The following is a 23,993-nucleotide window of genomic DNA, read 5'->3' as shown; positions in this document are numbered from 1 at the left end:
GCAGAAAAATTGTTCTTAACACTTTCTTTCTGCTCCTTTTATGGACTGGTCAATAATCCAGTTGCATGCCTCACTGACTTAAGTCATGCGTTTCATTTGCCAGTAAACAGTATGCTTTAAGACAACAAGTACATAAAAATTTGAAAAGTTATGACTGAAAACTTATGATCTGAAAATACATGAAGGGAACATCCCTGGGGCACAGCCGAGGTGAAACAGCTTCTGGAAGTTGGCTAGTTGGCACTTTTCCCTGGAGGAGTAAGAAAGCTGCTTGTATTCAAAGATGTTATTGTCCAGAACCCAGGAAATACTTTGCAGATTAAACAATGATGTTAATATTTCAACAGCCTCTATCCAACACTGCTGATGACCAGATTCATCTCACTTACACTAGACAACCAAAGTACAGCTAATCATCTCCCCAGATTGGCCATCTCCTCTCTAGTCTGCTCATTAGCCTTATTTACATTCCTTTCAGAGGAAGCTTTGTAGGTTCTATAAATACTCAAGATATTTTTCTCCAGTTAATGCAGACTGCATGTTCAGGAAATAAAGAGCTGTGGTAATGACGCTTGGACCTATATAGAGGAGCTGTGGGTTTTTCTTCTCTGCCTTCAAAGAAATCTCTCAGTATACATTCCTCTACTGTGAAGCCTGAGGCTAGGGGATGCTTGAAGCTGGCTAGTTCAGAAGCCAAAGTCCACACCAGGGGTGAGAGCTGTAGAGCATTCTGGTTAAGGCAGACTTCCGACAGTGCTTCCTGGGTCTGCCTCCTTCTTCAGAGAACTGCAGGTGGGGAGCTTGGCTGCTCTCTGATGTTCATGGAGGTAATCCAAATAGGTCTTTGCTCCATTCTACTATCACGTTCTGGTTTGGGTGGAAAACACTTTCCACTGGTCTAGAAGTGTCCCTCTTTTGCCAGTAACAGCATGATGTTTTGGTACACACTGTCATCTCATGTGTCAGTCCTGATGTGAAAAGCTGTGTGGTGGCAAGCAGGGAACAACATGTTTCTTCCCATATTGACTTAATATCTGTGAAGAAGTGTTCTCTTTCACACTGTGGCCATGGTCCATGGCTTCAAGAGATAATAAGGTGTGCCATCTCATGACGGTCCAAGGGAAAGCTCTTAGTTTCAATCTGAGGAATGAGTCTAATGTTTCTTTGGTCTCATATTAGGGCATTAAGGAGAGAGGGAGAGAGATGTGCACCAAAGGTCTTCTTAGAAAAGGAAATTGTGACACTTGAATATGTTAGACATTCTAAAGAAGAAGGAAGAGTGACTAAATAGGGATAAGAGGAATGGAAAGACTTCAGTTTTATTTCCCTAAAGGCATCTTCAGGAAGTTCTGAGACTGCAGTTTTCTAAAAATGAAAGAGAGTTCTGACATTCCCAGTAGAGACCCACTCATTCAAAATACTGTCCTGAGGAGAACCAGCCATGCGGCCTGGAGAACTTCCAGCACAATTAAAGGCAACCAACCAATTTGGAAAACTGACCATCTGCATCTTAGCAGTTGAATCCAAGTCTAAAAGATACTCAGTACATTTAAGACCTCATCATCAATCTTCAGAATTTGATGCTGAGGACACTGATGTGCTTTTACTTACTCCTGGTACCCACCATCAGGCTGCAGGTGGCTTTTAGAGATCCTTCATGGTGGTTTGAGGAGCAATGTTTCTTGCATCCTAAGGGGTGTAGTTATTCATCTAGATCAAAACAAGTGCCTAAGGATTAGACTGAGGGGCAGGGCACCACTAACTACCACAGAACTCTCAAATGGTAGTGTATTTTTCTTCTCTGACCTACTTAATAGCTTTAATGGAACATTATCTTTCATTGTCTGTATGTATATCAGGTATTTTTTCTCACAATATTATTGGACCAGCTTCCTGATAGGGAAGTTTAAAATATCCCTGTGTGTTGAATATTTTTTAAAAAATAATAAAATGCAAAATGCAACTGAATTGAATAGCATGTCTCTTTGCTAGCACAGACTGTTTATATACTAAAATTCTACAGTGAAGGTCTGTGACTCATAAGGTAGGTGGCATTCTCCTATGTTAAACAAGAAATGTTACATTGCTGTATTTGCTATAAAATAGAATCTGGGGGTGTTATTTCAGTATTTTTAATAAGAAGAGTTTTTGTCTTTACTATATATGATTTTCTTATTCCTAAGTTTGGGAAGATATTCTTTAAATGAGACATACATGTTAAAAGTAAACATGGACCCATAGAGCCTTGGACAAGTTAACAAAAATCTGATCGGTGTCATGGTTGCTGTTGGGTGGCGTGTCAGCAAAGGCCGTAAGAGCACCACAAATGAAGTTCACCATTAGCTTTTAGACCATGCAGGCTCCTCAGAATTGCCAGGAGACTGGAAAGTGAGGGAATCTCTTCATCTTGGTGAGTGTCAGCTGGCTTAAGCACTGCAACACAGTATGCCTGGCTGATTAAAAACTTGGAGCAGACACCTGTGGTTCACCAGCTCCCAGGATCTCCAGTCAGCCTCCTGAAACGGTCCAATGAGAAGACCCGAATGCTGAGAGCATCCAGCAAATTTGTAACAGTCGGTAACACACATTAATATTTTATTTCTGCTCTTAAGGTTCTTCTGTTTCTGAAAAATGCTGGCAGTATGAAGTGCCATTCTCCTAGTAGATTTACCAGGTGGAATATCACTGAACTGTTCCTGTCAACACGAGAGGGAGCACAGACACATCTATCAAATTGACACAGTCCCTGCACTTGATGAGCTCAGTGGAATGAGCCTTCCACCTCCAGTTTTTGTAATGCCAATGAGTGATGAATCAGAGATATTTTTGACATCTGAAAGCAATTCAAGGTGAGAGAACCAAGACGGCTGGTATTTGCTAGTCAGAACTATAAATAAACTTCTTAGCACTAAGACTCCTCCAAAGCTATTTAAATAGTCTAAAATTTTATGGATTGCTATTCCCTAAGGAAAGGAATGCTACCTGTATTTTAAAGTGTGTAATTTCTTCATAGATGCAGTCATGCAGGCAGCAGGTAGAACTTCACCTTCCTTCATAACTATAGTAAATCTATACTTGTTCCTTATGCTTTTGATAGGAATTCCAGACCTGACCCAATGTTTTCTGGTTTTAGAATTAGAGGAATTAATTAAGCTGGTGGGATTTTTTGCAGTGAATCATGTTCTTAGGCTAATGAGTCAAGATATTAGCTTGCAGTGACATTAGTATATGGTTAGTTGATGACTAGGTATATACTCTAATTTGAAGCTGCGTAGCATTTCACCAAAGTGACTCATGATTACTATACAAATTATTAATATTCAACTGTCATTTACGGATAATGACATATAAAGTTTTCTGTATGTGATGTGAGAGACAGCAACCAACTTGAAAAATAAATGAAGGCTAGTCTCTATTTTCACACACAAAAATATCAGCAATATTGGTAACATGAGTAGTTTGGCTGGATTTACACAGATCAGTATGAGAATGATTGAAGACCTCAATGGATTTTGGTACTTCTGAAGAGCAGAGATTAAATGAGCATCAGCCATATTTTCACTAAAATAAACAAACAAAACCAAGAGTGAAATAGCCAAATATTCTTTGTTGATCTATGATAGACATCTAAAATGTAGAAAATAAACTAGATATAAAGGCAAGGCAAGATTTAAAAGGTAAATGACAGCAAGGGAATGCGTTTGTCTTGTATGCTACGGTAACGGTACATTCTGCAGAGAGCATTCAGAGAGCATTTTTTCTCTCTGACAGAACATTAAGCACATCAGTAGTCCACACAATGTCCCAAAATATGTTTTACAAATTCTACAGATTAAGGATAGTGATTTTAATGGAATTGATTTATGCCAACATACTCACATCTAGAATACTTTTATAAAGGTCAGATAAGAAACATGATTATCATATGATGGGTGAATGAAACAAAGAAATAAATATTTTGCTATCCTGTTCATCTTTCTACAAAATATGAATAAACCTTCAAAATACATTACATGATCAGACAGAAAAGCAAACTGCCATGTCTGAACCTCTGCTGTAGTTATTATAAATCCAAGATGGTTTTGATCAGTGCTAAAATATACCTATATGGTGAGTGAAGAACTTTAAACCTTAATTTCAAGAAAAGTTCCTGACAAAACAAACTAAAAGACTGGAGATAATTCCAAGGAATAATTGTTCATCCTCTTTCTTGAAATGTCCAGTCTCAGGGAAAGACTGAATAACCACATTCTTCTCTTTACCTGCTTAGTACTGAAACAACGCATGATCTAGCACAGCTATGAAAGACCTAGTCTTTTGTATGGAGGGAGTCAAAACAAATACTCACTTCAAAGCACAATAAATGAAGCTTAATTCTTTCATAATTTCTGTGCAATAAATAACACTATTCTGTCATTTGATGAATGAAATATTATCCATTAAATATGCATGACAGAATCAACTCTATAGGGAAAAAAGGAAGATATTTTTGTTGCTACATCATTTCTTCGCTTAAACTTTAAATTGACATCGATATCAGTGTATGTGCACCTTTTATATATTTATTAGAAATATTGGTGAAGAATCCACCAAGGATGTAAAAAGCAGCAGGAAAAACATGAATGCAGGTGACATTGTTTTGTAATACCCTCAACATACTTAAATTATTCTTCGTGAATACATTCTTTAATCAATTTGCTCAGCTTTTCTGTCTGCAAAGTACTTTTGATTTAGTTTTGCCTTCTGCTTGCTGCATGTTTACCAGTCAGAAAACTTATGTGAATTGAATTCTGCCTAGAAGAACTATTTTTCCTGCTTATCTTCCTTCTTTCGTAATTTTTTTTTCTGGTTATCTGCTTTTATTAAAGAAACAAAAATAATTAGGTGAATTAATTAGAAACAAATGTGTTATACTTTTGCCCATGGATAAACTGGCATTTTAGGTACATACAGATATTTACATGAAAAAAAGGAAATAGAAAACAGTTATACAGAGAAGGGACCATTCATGGTCAATTAAATGAGAAAGACACTCCCAGTTCTTGAAACAGAAGTGTACGGTAGATTAAATCAGTTGCTTGTCTGTAGATGCTTCTTTTTCTCTGTTGCCTATTGAGGCAGGTTGGATGACTATCTTAAACTGGGAAATTAAAGTTAGGTCAGACAAATTCAGACAAGTCTGATTTTAGGGAATTTCAAAAAAAGTTAGTGTGTGTAGCTGAGAGACAACCGGATCTGTGATCCCTTTTACCTGTGCAACTAAGAAATGTAAGTAAACCCAAACATAGGTACCTAGGTGATCAAGCCAGGTTAAAGATCTTCAAAATAGCATGTCCATGATAGATGGTGGTGATATACGTCCATGATATACAGTTGGACTCTAGCCATATTGTCTTACCCCCACTACAGAGAGTCTGTTGGCATATGTTACTGAAGACATGCCATAATACTGCTCATCATGGCAATTCTCTGTGGCTACAGAAGTCATAAAATGACTTTCTACCAGTCCTTTTCTGCTTTAAGACTCATGGAGGTTTAAAGGGGCTCTCTGATGCCCCTCACTCCTTGCACAACATTACTCCTGTTGTGCAACAGAAAATGTATATTACAAATAATTCTACCAAAGTCCCAACTCTCTCGTGGTTCCATTTTTTGATAATGCGTTTCTCTTACCCTCTGTTAGCTTCCCCGTCTGCTCTGCGTTGCCCCCAGGCAAAATCTTGGCAATGTAAGCTCCAGTTTCCCCACTGCTTCCTGGAATTTCTTTCCCACCTACAATTCGGATTCCCAGTCCATTGCCTGTGATCAAAAGAAGGAGAAAACTTTAAATAGAGATGAAGCAATGAATAATTCACTGGAAAGAAAGGAAGAGAACAACTCATCAGAGGGTAGTGAAGGATGTCACCAATAACTTCTGGCTATGGTTGGAAGATTAAGGTTAACTGCAGTCCCATCCACCACTTCCCCGAAGACTTAACTTTGGGGAAACGCATTTCAGCATAGTAAAAGATCTTGAGTAACTACTGCAGGAATGATATCACACAAATAGCTATTTCACTAAAAATTGCATTGCAGCCAATCCTACCTTCTTCCAACAGCCTTACTGTGCTGCAGAGGGACTATTTGCACGGCAAACCTATTTCAAGCAAACCATAATTTGCAGTATTAGTTAAATTGCGAGAAATCCATGTGAAGTGCCGATTCAACGGGTAGCTTTATCATATGCCTAAAACATGCATACAGTTTAGCTGAAAAATTACAGTAGCTGAGCTTTTAGAATCACATAAATATAGAGACAAGCAGAGAATATTGAGCTTTAGCAGCAAAGCATGTGCATTTACATGAATCTGTGTTTGGCAGATGCTAATGTTTTCCTTTAATATTTGCTTTTAATTATCATCTTTTACATCAAAAGATGTACAAATTATCAGAATGGAAAAACCTTAAAACCGGTCTGTGTAAAGCATCATTAAACGTAACATATTTTCTCCCTTTTTTAAAAATTGCAAAGATGAAAACATTTTGATCACTCTGATTATTCTAGCTAGAGAGAAGCCGATCACTAATCTCCCTCATGTATAGAACAATGAGAGTGAAAACAAAAGCTTAAAAAATAGTCTCATAAAGCTAATCTTATGCATTGCCAATTTTTCATCCTATCTTGCTTTTTAAAAAAAATATTTCCCATACAGGAAAAACAAATTCCTTCTCTGAAGAAAAAGAAAATTTCATCTGAGATGATCCACACTTTGATCTGGGAATGCAAAGGCTGATTTTCCTACCTTTACTGTAATGGTTAAATAATTAATTTTCAATTTATTAATTTAATAAGCCAAACCTGCTGAGTAATTAGACTAATAGGCTATAGGAAGCTCACCACACAATCTCATTGCAAAGCTTTATCTTTCTAGATTAAGGCTTTTCCTTGTAATGCTGTTAGTGTTTGATAAGTCAGCCCTCAGTTTGTTTTAGAAGCAAGATTTCCACATTGAGTTTCTGGCCAAAGAAGTTTCCACTACTTTTTCTATCCCAGTTTGGCTAAATCTATATTCTTTGTGCCTCAGCTTTCCTCAAAATTGCATATTAGACATTTTCCAAATGAGCATTTTCTTTTCTCTCAGAAGATGCCTGGTGTTCAGATACATTCATGGATCCTGCAGAGCACAAGATAAACTTAAGGAAGTTGTGACTAGACTCATGACTTAAAGGGTTTAGCAGGAATTGCTTAACATGGAAACAGCTCATTCCACCACTGCAAGCCCATAACAAAATGGTGTATCCCTCTAATACACTGATAAAACAGGTGGGTGAGAGCAACCAAGGCAAACTAATGGTGAGGAATTAAAAGGAAGTATATGAGGATTGTTCTTACAGCTAGTGTAGTAATTAGTGTACATAGGTGTATTTAATGCACCGAGATGAATGGGCTGCTACATAAATCAAGCAGTATGCATTGCTGGAGCACACAAGAAGTTCAGTCACACAACTAGTGGTGAGGACTGGTGGCACCTCAGATGACAGGTACAGATCAGTCTTGGGGAGATGGTATACTTCCAGTAGATCTACATTTTGTGACGTAATATAGCACAATTTCAGCGGGGATTCAGTGACCAGACGACCACTGGTAATGTGCTACCCGTATATGGAACTTTGAGTGAATTATTTCAGAGTGGGCTGATAGCCAAGGATGAGTTTCAGGGGTAAATAACCTGGGAATTAGCCATGATATGGCTGAGGGCTAGTGTATGATAAATGGTATGGTAGACCTTGAGTTTTTACAAAGGATGATCAACACTCTTTGCAAACCAAATCTTGTACTGTTTATCCACTGTAGTGTGTAACAGGAGAAATTGATTTTGGTGTAGTACTACTGGGAGTACGGGTAGCAGTTTTGTCCGCATATGTTGAATATAATTCACCTCTAGAGTATATTTATGTCCAACTTTGAGATAAGGTTCAGATCTGTCATATAAACCCATTTCAGAGACTGTATTTTTGTTTTACCTATGTGATGATTTTTAGTCTTGATACTTTCAGAACAGATAAGAGGTTTAGGGAATATGTAAACTCAATCCTGTGACAACATGAACAATAACTCTGTAAATTACAACTGTACAAAGATTTGACATGGCAAGAATGTCTTCTCGAGTTTACTTTGTTTTTTGTCCAGTGCAACTTTGCCAGTTTAAAAGCCCACTATGAAATGCTGTGCAGGCATGTCTAAGTATCTTCAGTAGTTGTGAATACTCAGATGACAGCATGAAATTTGCTAGTGAGTTCCTTGAAATTTTTGCTAATAATTTTAGCTAATTCAGCCCCTCTCTATACATTTGTCTTATTTTTGTAATTTGAAGACCTGAGCAACATCTTTAAGAAAATCAGCTTCTTGTAAGACTTTACACCCGGGACTGTAAAGTAATGCAAATTTAATATAAAAGAATGAACATCTTTTTAAGCCTCATTTTGGTTCTGATGAGTGAAGAGTTGTCTTTCTCTCTTTTAACAGCAAATAAAAAATTGGAAGAATATAAATATTTCAGCTTGAGGGGGATCCTATAAAAGCAAAATGTAGAGGGACTCATATAATCATATAATAAAACAACACCACCTAAATACCCACGCTAATTAAAGGCATGGGGAATATAATTAAATTTCTGCTACAAGATATATCCATTGTGGTAGTTAATATTCCTTTAATTATAAACTTGGTATGAATGATAATTGGTTAACTAAACATAGTGCTTTTCAGCTGGTTTCTAACACAAATGATTTGATACACAGAAAAGATGCTGTGTTTTAAACAACAGCTACACCAGCACTCTGGGACTGTGCTCTGGGAAATTCTAAGATTATTTTTATTGAGGGGGTGATTTTTCAGTGTAATTGGAATGAACTGCATAGTTATTTTAAATTAATCACCTTATTTCAGTGCAAAATTTAAATTTAGCACTGGTAAATTTTTTTTTCCTGACTTGATAGGGAAAGCAAACCCACCATTCCAAGGATGGGTCTAAATGTCTTTTACAAAAGTTTAGAATACAGTATTTAAAAAGTAGGTACCTCATTGCATAAAGCAAATATGTATCCCTATAAAAGCATTTAAATATTAGTCCAGCCTTAGGACTTAGAAATTCATGTGGGCTGCTCTGCACATTTTTCAGAGGACTTCTGATCAAACACTACTAACAGACTAATACGTTACAGATCTGAGGCTCACAACTGGGAACTATTAAGTTCAGCAAATCCAATAAGCAACTATTCTTTGCATACAACACACACACAAAGAAACACACAGTAACTTACTCTTAACCCACACAGTCAACGTATGGTCTTTTCAACCTATCAGTAGGACCGGACACTTTTCATCACATAGGGGAGTAACTCTACGGGGTCAGAGTTTTCTCATGATACACTATACTAGTATCTCTACCTCTTATGGCTTAATTGTAACAGCATGGCAGAGGGATGGTTTGCTGCATAAATGGGTGTACAAGACACTTGATTTCAGAGGCAATTCTCTGGATACCTATGCTAGGTAACTTTGACATCATGGCTGACGTATTGGTTCTGTTTTTGCAAATCTAAGGTGTTTGTCCGTATTACTGTTAATAAAATTAATTATTTTCCATGCTAATATATAAATATTTGTATTCCTAGACACTTTGAAAAGGCTCATGATTTTATATTTGCAGGTTTTAGAGTCAAAGGTTTGACTGACGTTATGGATTAAGTAGGAGCATGCTTGCTAAGGGACAACGACGGGGGTGTGTGTATATGTGTTTGCACATGTTCTTGTTGCTGGACAAACTGGGGGTATTTAATTTAATCTGATCTGTTTGCACTAAATTAGAAAATTATAGTTCATTATTATTATGTTGCAAAAACACAACTAGAAGAAATATTTTTACTTAAATTACAAAACATTAAATTTCTGGCAGTCCATGCTCTGTTCTGGCTGACAAATAAATATTGCTTGGATGTTGCTGTATTTTCTCATGTGGAGATGGAATTTCAAACCTGTGTATACTGTAGCTATTGAAAATTTTGAGTTTACTACTTCCATTTGCAACGACATTGCTAAATTTATCAGCTTGAATGAAGATAGCTTAAAAATATCATTAATCATGTGCTTTCTCAGATCTCATTTTCCCTTGTTTTTTGATTTTTTAAAAATATTTTAGTCTTAATTTCCATCTCTCAGACTATTTTGATATAACTACACATTCATTTTTCAATTTTAGATTTTCAGATTAATGAGCTACTGTTTTCTTCCTTAGAAGACACAGGACCAGTTAGCCATCAGAAAGCAAATCACTGTGCTTTGAATAAGACAGGGCACCTTTCTGAGCTCTTGGTATTGATTTCTATGGAAAATATCTTCAGGAAAACACCTCTTCAAAGGGAATTTTACACATTTAAGATCCAATCCTTTTTAGGATGCTTCAAAGCTAGAAGATTGCTAATTAATTGCAACTGTTTTTACTGATCTCCCAAAGCTGTGATCCTACTTTCCTCTCTAATCTTAACTACAGCCTGCAGGCTAAGCAATAAAAGCCCCCCAGAACCCTCACAACCCAAAACATAAATGCTGAACTTCAACAAGACAGATCAGACAACTAAACTGGGTTTATACTTTGATAAACAAGCATGGATAATATACAAACTTAGAAGCTTTAATGACGATCTCAACTGTCTAATAAATGAAGAGTTACTTTTGAGACAAATCCATACTTAGAGAAAAATATTAATAAAATTGAATGGTCAATAGTGGTTTTTTGCCTTTTGGCAGTTAAGCTAATCTGTGACTTTGAAAAGGACACCTCACTTGTCATTTCACCTTTTCCAGACATCACAGACTGTTTCAGTGACACATATTCATTATATATACACATATACATATATATATAAATGTATATTTGAGTAGAGACCAACACTTGATGCTAATAAATTCTGTCACTGGTGACCGGGCAAGCATCAGTACAAAAGTATTTTTAAAATTCATCATTCTCTTTTCCTTAATTCCACCATTAGGTAGCTTGCATCCAATTAGACTTATTTATTCTGAACTTGTGTAGCTCAGTCTATCTCAGACCGCTATGAAATTGTATCCCCTTGTGCATTTTGTAGTGTCACAGTAGCAGCACAGCAGGAAGACTAGAAACATGACTCAGTTGATGCACAATAATTTATTTTGCTGGAGTAGGCTGACCATAACCCGAGCTCTGCAATTACAATTTGGTCATTTTTCTCCATTATGGAGATAATAAAGATCAGATTGCTGCCAATCTGTTGCTGTTGCTCTGGTCACAGGGAAGTACATGAAATCTTTTTACTACTTAGCTGAGCAGCTCCACTACGCCATTAGTGTATAAACAGCCTAGATTTCCTGGAACTATTTCAGCATCTAAGCAATGATTAGACTTGCCTTTCCAAACAAATGTCAGTAATCCCTTACATAAGTTACAGGTTAAAAAAAAAAAAAAGCAAAAAAAGAGCAGAGGAAAACTGAGTAATTCAAGGCACATCAGGCTTTTGCTGATGCTGGTGGTCCTGCCTTTACACAATGGTGCAAATTCCAGGGGTGTTTTCCCTTATAATAGCAAATAGAATTTCAGCACCAAATACAGGGACTAATATTGTTTAAGTCCCATACAGTAGCCACAACTTCAAGACGGGCATGAGAATGCAGGCACGTGACCCAGAAGCTCTGTGCAAACGTTCATGTGCTAACTCAAACAACTATCTCCTCTGGGCTAATTTTTCAAACTATAAAACTATTTGCCTGTCTAATTAGATAAGCAAAGGAAGTAAAGAAGCAATTAAAATGTATAACAGATTTTCAGTAATCACGCATTAGTTTCTGCGAATTGGTATAGGAAAATGTAAGTATGAGCGTCAGCAGCAACCTGACTCTTGTCATAGTTCGAAATAGAGCTATGTGAGTTTTTAAACAGACTTTTAGGTGACTGAATTTTTAAGAAAAATATTTTTTAAATGTTACTGATTTGGATTTCTAACAGCATAAGAGCATACCCTTCAATATGGTAGTTGAAAATCACTATTTTTCTAAAACCGTGGTCATTTCACCACCTTTGGATATTATATGCTTTGAAGTTGAAACTATACAGAAGTAAAATGGGAAAAATTGAAATGGGCTTAAACTGCAAAATGCAGATGAGGGCTACCACACATGCCTATGAGTAGTTTGAAATGGAAGATATGTTTAAATCTCAAAATAATGATGAAGTGTTGTGTTTTAGATCCATGAGCCAATGCACAGACGTACCACTGAGAGAATAAAAAAATCAAGTCCAAATACATTTCTCTTCACTTTCTAACAATACTTTAAAACAAATCATAACCAGAAGGCTGAATCATAGCAAGGAATCACAGGGGTGACCTTTTTTGGAAAAGGTCCAAAGGTAGCAATTAGAAAAATGCATGAGGATAAAGAGTGAAAATGAAGCATTAAGCATGAGAGCTTTTGCAATGTGCCAGAATGCCATGCTATAGCAACAAGAATGTATCAATCAAATCAAACAATACGAAGGCTTCCAACTCTATTTGGCTGCGAACAGAGACAGAACATACCTTCCTCCTGTGTTTATTTAGTAGACATTATCTCCCGATTCCTCCTCCAACCTTATCTAGACCAGACATATGCTAGGGTGCTGGTAGGCCCTTATCTGCCAGAACAATTTTATACCACATTCCATTGTCTGTATGAAACAATTGTCAGCCACAGAAAAAACAATGGCAACTTCTTTTTGGAAAGTTCAGGCTTAAAAGTCCCATGAAGAAATGCAAGCTATTTATTTAGATATCATAGTTGTGATAAAGCAATCTGTAAAGTCTGGAGAACAGACGGAAAGGAAACATGACAAAGCAAACAAAACCAAGTTAGATTAGGCACTTGGAAAGCAGCAGGAAAAGTATCCATGCTAAATTTTTATTTTCAATATTATTCCTATGCAATTCTCTGGAATACATAACACAATTATCCATATCAGAGCTTGGTTGTCTAGATAGGTACAACATATTTAAGACTGCTCAGGAAAATTGTTTTGCTGCTTTCTAATGAAGTTAGCTTAAATGAAGTTGTTTCCTAGAAACATGATTAAGCCTTCTCAGTAATTGCACTTCTTGGCCATTGGCAAGTAAAGCATAAAATATACATGAAGCCAAATTCTGAGCTGATGAAAATCAGATATATTCCAGTTGTTTTAATAGCACAGCATTGATTTATATCTGCTGCAAATCTGCTTCATGCTGATTTGCACACTGGTTATCATCCTGAAGGATCATAAAGTGTTTTACAAATTAGCATCTTGGAGCACTTATCACATCTACTTGAAAACAAGATGTAGGTCTCTTCTTTTTGTATGAGCTGTCACATCAGAATCTATGATGTCATCTATGGCAGACTGTAGCTTTAAGTCTCTAAAACACCTGTGGCACTGAGATTGATCTGTGTTTACTGGTAGACACTAATGGCTCAGTAGATGCCACTGACTGACAGCTGAAGTTAACTGTTTAAAATGTTAGTTTTGAACTGTCCGATCTGTATCAGCTTTGGTGTTTAAGAAACAACAACAGAATTAATGTAAATATAATAGGATATAATATTATACAATATGTAAGACATGTGGATGTATATGCTGGCTATAATATAATGCATAAAGAAAAACCTTTAGGAAAAGAGTAGTTCCCCATTAAATGCAAAGAAGCAAACATTGCTTTGCAAAGAGGCTGAACCACAGATGATTGGAAGCTGTGAGAATATTGCACTGTGTTTACCCTGGCCTTATATTCTTAAATACCTTCTGTCAGAGCCACGATGAAGGGCTAAATAAACTTTATGACTGACCTAGTAAGACTGTTCCTGTATTTAATAAATTTGGGAATATTTTGCTATCTTCAATAAACAGTGATGTTTATTACACCTGCTAAAAATCTTGTCCAGGGTGTTGCATAGACTTGTCCACCATAGAGTCATGCTAAGAGAGAAGCAAGAAACACATTCCTCTCCTTCATTTTGCATTACTTCTCCAGTAATCATTGTGCTGATATTTGGGGAGCACAAAGGCTGTATCTATCATAAATTATTTTTATGAAGCTGGTAAACTGGAGGACAGGCTTAAGAGGAAACAGAATCACACAGAATCACAGGCTGGAAGGGACCTCAGGGATCATCTAGTCCAACCATTCTAGGAAGAGCACAGTCTAGACAAGATGGCCCAGCACCCTGTCCAGACGACTCTTGAAGGTGTCCAGTGTGGCCGAGTCAACCACTTCCCTGGGGAGATTATTCCAGTGATTGACTGTCCTCACTGTGAAAAATTTACCTCTGGTGTCAAATCGGAATCTCCCCAAGAGCAACTTGTGTCCATTCCCCCTTGTCCTCTCCATGGGACTCCATGTAAAAAGGGAGTCTCCATCTGCTTTGTAGCTACCCCTTAAGTCTCTAAGCTACCCTCTAATCCTCCCTTTCTTAAGGCTGAACAAACCCAGTTCTCCCAGTCTACCCTCATATGGCAGCTTCCCAGTCCTCTGATCATCTTGGTGGCCCTTCTCTGGACCCCTTCCAGCCTGTCCACATCCTTTTTGTACAGCGGGGACCAGAACTGCACACAGTGCTCCAGGTGTGGCCTGACAAGTGCTGAGTAGAGTGGGATAATGACTTCTTTCTCTCTGCTGGTGATGCCCTTTTTGATGCAACCCAGCACCCTGTTGGCCTTCTTGGCCGCAGCAGCCACTGTTCGCTCATGCTGAGCTTCCTGTCCACCAGGACCCCCAGGTCCCTTTCCACAGAGCTGCTCTCCAGCCAGGTGGAGCCCAGTCTGTGCTGCTGGCCTGTATTAGCAAATAATAGTTCAGTCCTAGCTGAATGCAATGATGTTTATTAGCAGTTATCTTAACATGTTGAACCAAAACTTCAAACCATTTGGTTTTATTTAGCTATTTTAGAATAAGATCTCCTGCTTTTGAAGCTATCTATATTTTGTTAAGAAAACACCAAGAAAACGTCTGAGGATTTAGCATGTAGGTTCTCTCCACTATGACTTTGTGCACTGATCTTCTGTTACAGATTTTGTGTAATGTCCTGGTATTATAGGTTCATACAAACTGTTGACAGGTGTTAATTTATTTATGTAATTAATCAACCTCATCAACCTTTTTTTTTTAATAAACTTCTTAGAGCAGAGCAAATCTGCCTGATATTTGTGCAACTGTGTGTTGGCAAGAGTTAAACAGAAGCTACTGCACTCTAGCATTTCCTTTGGGACAGGAGACACCATGGGGATTGTACACGCCATGGGGAACATTGACATCTCATGGTCAACGTTTTGAGGAATCTGTAGGAGAGATGATACTTCCTGTGCTTAACAGCCACCCAGCAAAGCCTTGGCACAGTAGATTATTCCTCTTGAAGGAAAACCAAAGGAGTATTTCACCCAAATGACTCTTCTACACAAAGGAATCAACTGACACAGTGCTGCATGGCTATCTGTCATGAACGGGGAAGAATTTATGGAATTATAAATTGTAAAATATCAACAAATCTTCCAAAGCAAGTAATACCTGCTATAATTTAAGTCTTTGTAAAAAACTCTTATTTTTTCTTCTTTTTCTCAAAGAGAAAGACAGTATCTGGTTTTGGTGTATAATTCATTAAAAACGTGTAATAGTCATAAAAATTACCAAAAAAAAAAAAAAAGTGAAGGAATTGTAGTTTCTCCTTTGAAGTTGTTAAACTTCAAATTATCTTTTGACTCATTGCTTGGAAAACATCCTAAGCTGGCAAGAGCAGAGCCAGGATCTTGTGGTTTATTCTCAGAAGTGGTATCACAGAGCAGCTGTCAGACTGTCCCCAGGAAGGGTTGTGTCGCCATTTGACTGTTCATGTCTTACAACCATCCAGTCCGTGGATACAGGCTAGCTTTGTGTTTGGAAACAGGGAACTGTCCATAGGACACTTGTTGGGACCTTCAGTTCATTGCACATGCTCTTTCCCTGATGACATCAGTCACTACTGACTGAGGTTAGTAACTATCCAACGTCTCACCTAAGTTGGGTTTAAACTCATATCTTTAAGTAATGAAGTGCCTTACTTCTGCTGTACCCAGCTTAGGCTGGTAATAAAATAAGAATTACAACAACAACAACAAAAAACAGAAAGAAGGAAGTAACATAGAAAAGTAACTTTTCCACATTTTAAAGAGGGGGAGCTGACAAAATTATTTTTAGTTGTTTTTCTGTTTTTAAAGACTAGGCATAAATCTCACAAGACTTGGTATGTCTCATCTTACTTGTGATATACTCATGTCTCACACAAAATGAATATTTCTTACAGCTCGACTACTGCAAAAGAAGTAGTACATGAATTAAGCACATAGCAATTTACTAGTCAGCTTGCTGTTTGTTGAAATTAACCCTTCAAAATGCAGTTTTTTTGTGACAGGGATAAAGGTAATTTATATACCTGCATAGCTTGTTCCTTTAAACACTGCAGTCTTCACTTCTGGATCAAGAGAATGATATGATAATTTTTTCTACCCACTAGAAGAAGGTGTCAAATGAGGGAAATTTTCAGCCTTTTCTGAGAAAATGGTAATTTCTCAAGCCAATGGCTACTGCTGCCCAAAACATCAACAAGCAGCAAAATAAAAACATTTTTTTTTACAGAAAGTAAAACATGCAAATTAGCATTTTGTTTGATTATCTTAAACTTTTGCCTCCTTAGCAGTATCTCTTTTAGAAAAATGTGTATTGTAGTGAATATGGGTGGATGATTTTTTTTTTTGGTGTAGGGAGGAAATTCATGCAGTTTTGAGGTGCCTATCCTCAGAGAGCTTTGCCTTCATCAGCGTTGACTGTCTAACGTCAGCTTCACTCCCTTTCTTGATGAACAGATTTCTTGAGGAAATCTTTCTGGCAAACTTTCTGGCAAACTTTATAGACTATTTTAAAGAAATTTTGCTGACAATCCCCCTCCCCCAAATTCTTTTTCCTGAAGCAAACCAGCAAGAAAACATGCAGGCATCGAGTGCATGCTAGCTGTCAACAATATCAAAGGGAAAAAATTCAGAAACACAGCGAAAAGCAGAGGTTTCACTTGACAAAAGCCGCACCTCAGGTTGGTGCAGTGATGCTATAAGACAATCAGAACCTCACAGTACCCTACCAACCCACAAGGAACATTTTCTTTCATTGGTGACCTGCAGAATCAGAATGCCTTCAAGTTAATCATCCTGCCCCCAGACTGCCTGGGAGCGTACACCTAGTGCACTTCAAAGACCTGTACAAATCTATGCTTAGGGAAATAGCGAATGGAAGGCAACCATTCTCAAAATGTTCCAGCACCCTGCCCTGGAAAGCACATCCAACTGAAACAGATGTTTGTCTCTTAGCAATGAGGAGCCATGTGGTCCTTCAGACAACCAGTCCTCTACAAGCCTTCTGATTGCTCTATAGCTTCTTCATACATGGGCCATATGTGTAAATCTCTCCTAATTTAAGATCTCTACAAGACAAAAATAGTAGTCTAAGTTAGTCACCTCATACTCCCTTTATAATCAATACAGGAAAATAGCCATATTCAAAAGGTAATTTATTTAAACTATTTCACCTCCAATTAATTGCCCTTTGTAACTGCCTCATTCTAGTGTCATTATTAAACCTATGCATAGTTGTGATAGCTAGTATGCAGAGAAGGGAGCACAGGGTCTTCATTTTCCCCTAAGAGTTTTAAGATAATTTATGCCTCAGCTGGGAAATGAACCCTTCAACTGACATTTATGCATTATTAACTTTTTCTAATGTCCTTGACAAGTTGTCTCACCAATGATATGCATCCCTGAATGTCTCATCTTCTCATTCTTCATGAGAAAGTGCTGACCTGCATTACTTATCTCCAAAACAGAGATTTCTGGTTTGGCTTCTGTGAATCTCATTCTTAAGTGTCTGCTTTCCTCGGGAACCTGGGGGCCTGACTTAAATCTAACGTTCTGTGTTGTAGTGAACTGTTTCTGCAGCCTTTTCTGCTGAGAGCTACGAAAGCAAATTGGACCTTTAAAACCAGTAGCCACGTTGCCCTCTTAATTACCTCCACTCATATTAAGATCTTATTAGACATCCTTCAATAGATGTTCATACACTGAAAAATGTATAAAGAACTGAGCTGCCAAAAAGGGTTCATGGAAAGTATTTTAAGTACACACACTAGTGCTTTTCAAATTAAGTTAATTTAGAGAGAAGGCACATAAACATGGAATAGATGGTCTGTATCTCCATAAAATGTTTCTAAGAAATACCAAAATTTGCTTGTGGTCTTTCTTTTTTTTTAAATTTGGAAAAGCTGAATGGTATTAAGTTATTTCTAAGATTCCTATTGAGACACAAACAGACATCTTTCCATCCCTTTACTTCCATTCTTGTCCTCACTTATCAGCCATATGACTTCACTGGAAAATCTCTGACGTCGTCTGTATGTAGCAGCTCTGTTCCTTTCTGTTTTTACCTTCTGTGCTCCATCTCTGATAAAGAGAGAGTGTTTGAGGGAACTATGGCCAGTAATTAGGGATTAAATCCTTCCCCAGTGACAAGTGAATGTTAGAGGAGGGTATTGGGTTTTTATGCAAAGTATTATCTCAGTTCTTCAAAAAATTGAACCAAAGAAACAGGATAAGTAATCCTCTAAGGAAAGTACAGGAATGGCAGGGAGATGTGCCAAGGGAGGGCTAGGTTGGGCATTAGGACAAGGTTCTTCCCCCAGAGGGTGGTGGAGCCCTGGCACAGGCTCCCCAGGGAGGCATCACGGCACCAGCCTGGCGATATTCAAGAAGCACTTGGACAAGGCCCTCAGAGACACGGTGTGAATTTGGGGCTGTCCTGTGCAGGGACAGGAGCTGGACTCAGAGATCCTTGTGGGGCCCTTCCAGCTCAGGACATTCTAAGAAACAAGTATGAGGACAAGAAGTGGGTTACACTTTTCACCCTCTGTGTTTGACTACTATATCACACTCAACACAGACTGTGACTATTTCATGTGTTTTTAATTGATTACTAAGCACATATTCACTGCACTTGAGTATTTTGCTGTAAGAACTGAATTTGCTGAACTTGCAGGTGAAAAAGCCCTAAATATATAGGGTAATCGATTTAGACACTATTGCAGTGAAGGCTTGATATAGGAAAACTCCTCAATTCTCTTCCTCTCTCTAAGGATAAGTACCCCATGAGCTGGCATGCTGCAGAAGCATAGCGTGGTGTGCAGGAATTAATAATCCTTATGGAGAGTATGAGGCATCTCTGACGTGTGTGCAGCGTTACAGCTACCCTGTCATCCTCTTAGCAGTTTCACTGACATCACTGATGAAGTGAAGATTAGGGATACAGACTTCTGCCCACAGCCTAATTCTTTTCTTTACTATAAAGTTCACAGCTTTTTCTGAACTGATCCTCTGCCTTTTACTTTTTCATCAGAATTGAAGAGGATGCTCCAAAACACAGACAGTCTGGCTGCTCAAAGGTACATTTTTCTCCCTGGAAACACAGAATATCCTGCCTTTGGAAAGGGAAGAATTACTTGTGACTCAGCCTAAGTGAGGCAAAGCATCAAAAATTACCTTTGACTGAGAGCACGCATTGTACCGATGCACCTACTGAGATTTGTCTGCCCTCTAGATTTTCGCCCAGTGTGTCTAAACAGCACAATATCAGTTTTTGTCTTTGCAGCATTTCCAAAGGCATTGCTAGTGCTTTCATCGCCTTCAATAGCCATGTCCTCTCTTCACTTTTTCAAATATATGACGTGTTAGAAAACAGAAGAGAAAATGCTGGCAGTATAAAACAGTGCTTATGCTGCTATGCTGAAGGATCCAAAAGGAACAAGGGATTCTCAGTGAAAACAAACAGTGAGATTCTGGAGTGTTAAATACTGCTATCTTGTTATTCACTGATCTCTGCCATCATTGCTTTGGCACCTCAGCATAACCACGTTGCCAATACTTCTTTTTTTTAAAATGAAAATTATTAATCAACCTTTGCAGAGAAAGTCTTTGGTGATTCCTTCATACCTATCACTGTTGTTTGAGGAGGGTACATTGCATACCTTGAAATGAAGAGCTGTGAGTTCTAGATGATGGCATATGCTAAAGAACCAAGAACCTCAACAGAGAGGCCAGCTAGCAAGTATACATTTATTTTTCTTTCAGAACTACTATTCTGCCATCACAATTTTGGCCCAGTTCCTTGTTCCTTAAACACCTCATTCACATGCTAAAATTTGCAGTAAATGTTTTTGTATGCAAAATTATGCCAGATTATGTAAGAGGCATCAAAGACATCTGTACCTCAGAGCCAGTTTTCATTAATCAAGAAAGCAAATAAACAGAATGCATGTGCACATAATATGTAGTGATACAGCCTGAATTTTAAAATATTTTTGGACTACTCTTATTATTGATATTCATAATCTGACAATTTCTGGGTCCATAATCAGGCAGTAACCTCCACTATGCCAGTTATGTGATGAGATCTATGGAATTCAAATTATAATGGTGATATTAGGATGAAATAAAAGCTTGTCCTAAAGTTACAGCTGTGGTATAGCTGGGTACCAGGACTGACCCTGCACACTGAGTCATTAATGCCCAGGTTGGCCCAGGAGTTCCTCAGTGGGATGAGGTGAGGGACTGAACCACTGGCCAGCCTTCCAGCCTATGTAACAAGTATAAGGCAACCAGTTAAATAAAATGATTCAACACCTCATTTTAGTACTTTTAATAAGAAAGAGAGGGGGAGGGAGAAAGGGAGAGCAGGAGAGGAAGGGAAGAAACAAAGAAACAAAGAAAGAGGAAGAAACCAGCCAGTCACCCAACCAACCATGGCATCTAGGTCAATAGCCAATAATCGTGTAGTGAGGTAGCTGTGGTGGTATGAGTATATATTGTTTACTTTACCAATATTTTAACCAACTTTTGCTGTATAGTGGATGTTTAAGTAGGCTTGTGGTTAATAGTCGTTGTCTGGTTAATAAACAAAGGTACTTGCTATTAGTTTGCAGATAATGGCTAATAAAAATTGAATTTTTAACAAAGTGAATAAAGCCCATGTGTGTGGCACTGGGAGAGGCCATTTGGAAGCTGAAGGCTAAGCAGAAAGCACCGTGCCTTTGAAAAGAGCCTCTGTGTATCTCCCTGTTGGTAACCTATTCCACCTTAGGCTTCTTTCTGTACAATTCCCATTTAAATGTTCTCACATTTGTAGGAAAATGTATATGTACCCTATGTAGAAGTCTGACTGGGCAGGTCTCTGTGGGTGTATCTGGACTAAAAACCAAAAGCAGCTTGGAGATACATAGCAAAGCTTGCTTAACCCAATTAGAATGTAGGTACAATATAGCACAGCTACAGCAGTGAGCAATCCCAGTGTGTGCTAAGAAACCTTAGCAGGATCCTGAGTGAATATTTGATCCTGTGTGATCTCATGCTGTGCAGAGCATCAGTAAATGGGAAGTCAATTTCTACACCTTGGTTTTCCGGTCATCGCTTACAAGGCATTTACCCTGATGACTAGTGCGTTGCTGTGGTTGCCAGCACTAGAGCTAGTCGAGAATTTGGAATAGGTATTTTACGTTGCATGGGGGTAAAAAACTTTACTCAGGAGAAGAGGTCCTCAGCAACATTAAAACTTGAGTTATACACAGTTGCGTGGTTGTAATTCCACTTGTTCTTGAGTAAGAGAGCAGCTTGGATCACAGCATTGCTCATCACCCCGCAGGGCAAAATTCTCCACTAGGATGTCAAGGAGCTCCTATGGACTGCAAGGGCCCGGGGCAGCAGAGCCTGACATAACAGCGGACCCGGCGGCTTCCTTCAGACTGTGCTGTGTGGGTGGAGGGGTCTTTATGCATCCTGAAATCACCAGTGGGTGTTAAGCTGACTAGCAAGAAAATACCTCATAATATATACAGAACATTCATTTAACACCCTAAATATGAGGTGGATACTGGGGGTGGAAATGATCAAGATTTTACTGCCAGAAACCCTGTGAAAACAATATTTAGCAATTCAAGTAAGTTCGTGCCACTTTCTACTTAATGCTCGAGGGAACACCAGAGCTGGCAGTCAGTAATTACTTCTGTGCAGAAACAGAGTTTGACACACACTATTAGAATTCTTTAAGTGAGTTAAAAGAAAGTCTGACAGCTCCACGACAAAACTGCTTAAAGCATGTACCTCTGAAAGAAGACAAACAGCATGTTAAAAAACCTTTGAGTTCCTTATCAGTTTTAGACATGAGAAAGTCCAATTCCAAAAGCTCAGACAGACCTTACCTTTGCTAGATCTTGTAACTGGCCGCCTTTTACAATTTGAAAACATCACGCTCCGTTCCTGCTCACAGTCTGGGATGTGAATGAATATAACCTTTGCCACTCTCATCTCCTTTGCAAGCAGACTCAGACTCACACAATTTGTGTTAGCGTTAGGGAAAAGAGAATAAATCTGAAGTCCTGTGATAAATGTCTCTTTGTGAAGATATCACAGAAAAATGGGATCTGATGGTTCTGCTACCCCCCTCTATACAATAGTTCCAGTACAGAAAGAATAAAATTCTCATTTCTGTACATGTTGAACTCCTACACAAGACTATTTTATAGAATCTTCTCATACATAGAATATAGTTATATAAAAAGCAACAGCAAAACAGACTGCTCATATGTATAACACAACAGCTTTTCCCTGTTTTTAATGTCTGTATAGCATATGTATCGTGAACAGATGTGTGACCTTTTTTTCCACGCTGCTGCTTTCTGTTACAACCAACTAGCAAGATTTAAAATGACCGCTGAATTTCCTGCTGCATATGACACAGGAACTATTTTTAACACCACAAATCTTTTGCATGATTCATGCTAATCAAATTAATTATCATGTCTAGTAAAGGGTTGCTGTTTTTTACCTGAAACTGTGTGATCCTTTGGGTCTCTCAGTAGTTTGAGCCTTGCATGAGGGAAAATGTACTGCAGGGGCTTCCCATTTATCTGAGGAACACAAATATGCTTGTCATAAAGAGATGAAACAAATTGTAGCAATAATTTCTAGACAGTTGAAACAGTAACAAGCAAACTTATTTCATCCAGGGCAATATTCACAATTCACACCCTCCCCCCCGAAGCCAAGTTTCAAGACATTTGTCAGACTGCAAAACCCTTCTGCAGGGGAATGAATATTTGCTTCCATAAAGCCAGGTTCATTCTGAATATGGCTTTAGTTCCAATTTTTATTTCCTAATGACTAGAAGGTCATCACACTCTTCTGTAGCTTCTCTTAACATGAATCCTTTGCCCAAGTGATGTTCAAGAAAATAATAAAAATAAACATAATTCCTGTAATTATTATAAAATCCTGTTCATACAGACCTAAACGAAATGGTGGCTGAATGCGTAAACAGCCACAAGTTACTGCTTTAGTTTCACTAAAACCATATATTCAAATGTACTTCTTGTCATCAAATTTCAAAAGTCTTTTGAAAGACCCAACCTAAAACTACATTTTATATGAAAATGTGCAGCATTTACTTGGGCTGAAACTGGGAAGTGTCAAAGCTGAAGGAAATGCGCCTCTACAAGACACACTGAAGAGCCAGGTTTCCAGCTGGGATGATCCCAGCTGCCCCACGACACGGGCCCAGGAGGGGCCATGCAGCAGGGACTAGACCCACTTGCCAGGGACGATCGCCGAGTCCACACCAAACCGCCTTTGCAGAAAGAGTGCTTGTTGCAACGCTTACACACCTCACACCAATCACATGCCCTCTTTGCCTGCCGTTTTGACCTTTTGGAAGCAAAGCAGAACCCATCACCTCTCTGCCATGTTGGAGCTGAGCCTGAGCACTGCACCGGGCTGAGAGGAGAGAGCGTGGCTGCCTGTGACTGCTCCAGGCTGAGCCTCGACGGGGTGGGACCTGGGGGATTCAGGTCAGATGCA

General features: G+C 38.4%; 1 protein-coding gene across 1 annotated transcript in view; it reads right to left on the bottom strand.

The window, feature by feature from the left end:
* The window catches only part of PCLO (piccolo presynaptic cytomatrix protein), a 367,600-nt gene that overhangs the window by 121,074 nt on the left and 222,533 nt on the right, over window positions 1–23,993 (bottom strand). Inside the window, exons 9-10 of the mRNA XM_064443829.1 lie at window positions 22,966–23,047; window positions 5,674–5,799 (exon numbers count right to left, since the gene is read on the bottom strand). Coding sequence (XP_064299899.1) covers window positions 5,674–5,799; window positions 22,966–23,047 — 208 coding nt within the window. The remainder of the gene's footprint in view (window positions 1–5,673; window positions 5,800–22,965; window positions 23,048–23,993) is intronic.

This window comes from Phalacrocorax carbo, chromosome 1, assembly GCF_963921805.1.
Source record: "Phalacrocorax carbo chromosome 1, bPhaCar2.1, whole genome shotgun sequence".
In the NCBI taxonomy this organism is placed as follows: domain Eukaryota; kingdom Metazoa; phylum Chordata; class Aves; order Suliformes; family Phalacrocoracidae; genus Phalacrocorax; species Phalacrocorax carbo.
Note: the sequence above shows the minus strand (reverse complement) of the source record. Positions and strands in the feature narration are given on the sequence as shown.